Source organism: Phalaenopsis equestris, unplaced genomic scaffold, assembly GCF_001263595.1.
Source record: "Phalaenopsis equestris unplaced genomic scaffold, ASM126359v1 Scaffold171945, whole genome shotgun sequence".
NCBI lineage: Eukaryota > Viridiplantae > Streptophyta > Magnoliopsida > Asparagales > Orchidaceae > Phalaenopsis > Phalaenopsis equestris.
The window spans coordinates 1-362 of record NW_018191896.1 but is presented as its reverse complement, the minus strand read 5'-3'; the positions used below and the strand labels follow the sequence as shown (position 1 = coordinate 362).

Genomic DNA, 362 nt, shown 5'->3' with positions numbered 1-362 from the left:
ATGGTGGTTATGGACACATGGCAATACTTCATGCACCGATTCATGCACGTCAACAAGTTCTTGTACAAACACATCCACTCCAAGCACCACACCCTCGTCGTCCCCTACGCCTTTGGAGCTCTCTACAATCACCCCCTCGAAGGGCTCATCCTTGACACCATTGGAGGAGCCCTCTCCTTCCTCGTTTCAGGGATGACCCCTCACACTGCCATCTTCTTCTTCTCCTTCGCCACCATCAAGACTGTTGACGACCACTGCGGCTTGTGGCTTCCGGGAAATCTGTTGCATGTTTTCTTCAACAACAACAGTGCGTATCATGACATCCACCATCAGCTCTATGGCACCAAATACAACTTCTCTCA

At 50.6% G+C, this 362-nt stretch overlaps 1 protein-coding gene across 1 annotated transcript; it reads left to right on the top strand.

Annotated features, from left to right (window-relative positions):
- On the top strand, window positions 1-357 carry LOC110034208 (sphinganine C4-monooxygenase 1; the record flags this gene model as incomplete). Its single annotated transcript, XM_020738493.1, has 1 exon — window positions 1-357. A coding segment is annotated over exon 1 (357 nt), but the record flags the coding sequence as incomplete, so codon positions are not given.
- Between the last annotated feature and the right edge of the window lie 5 nt (window positions 358-362).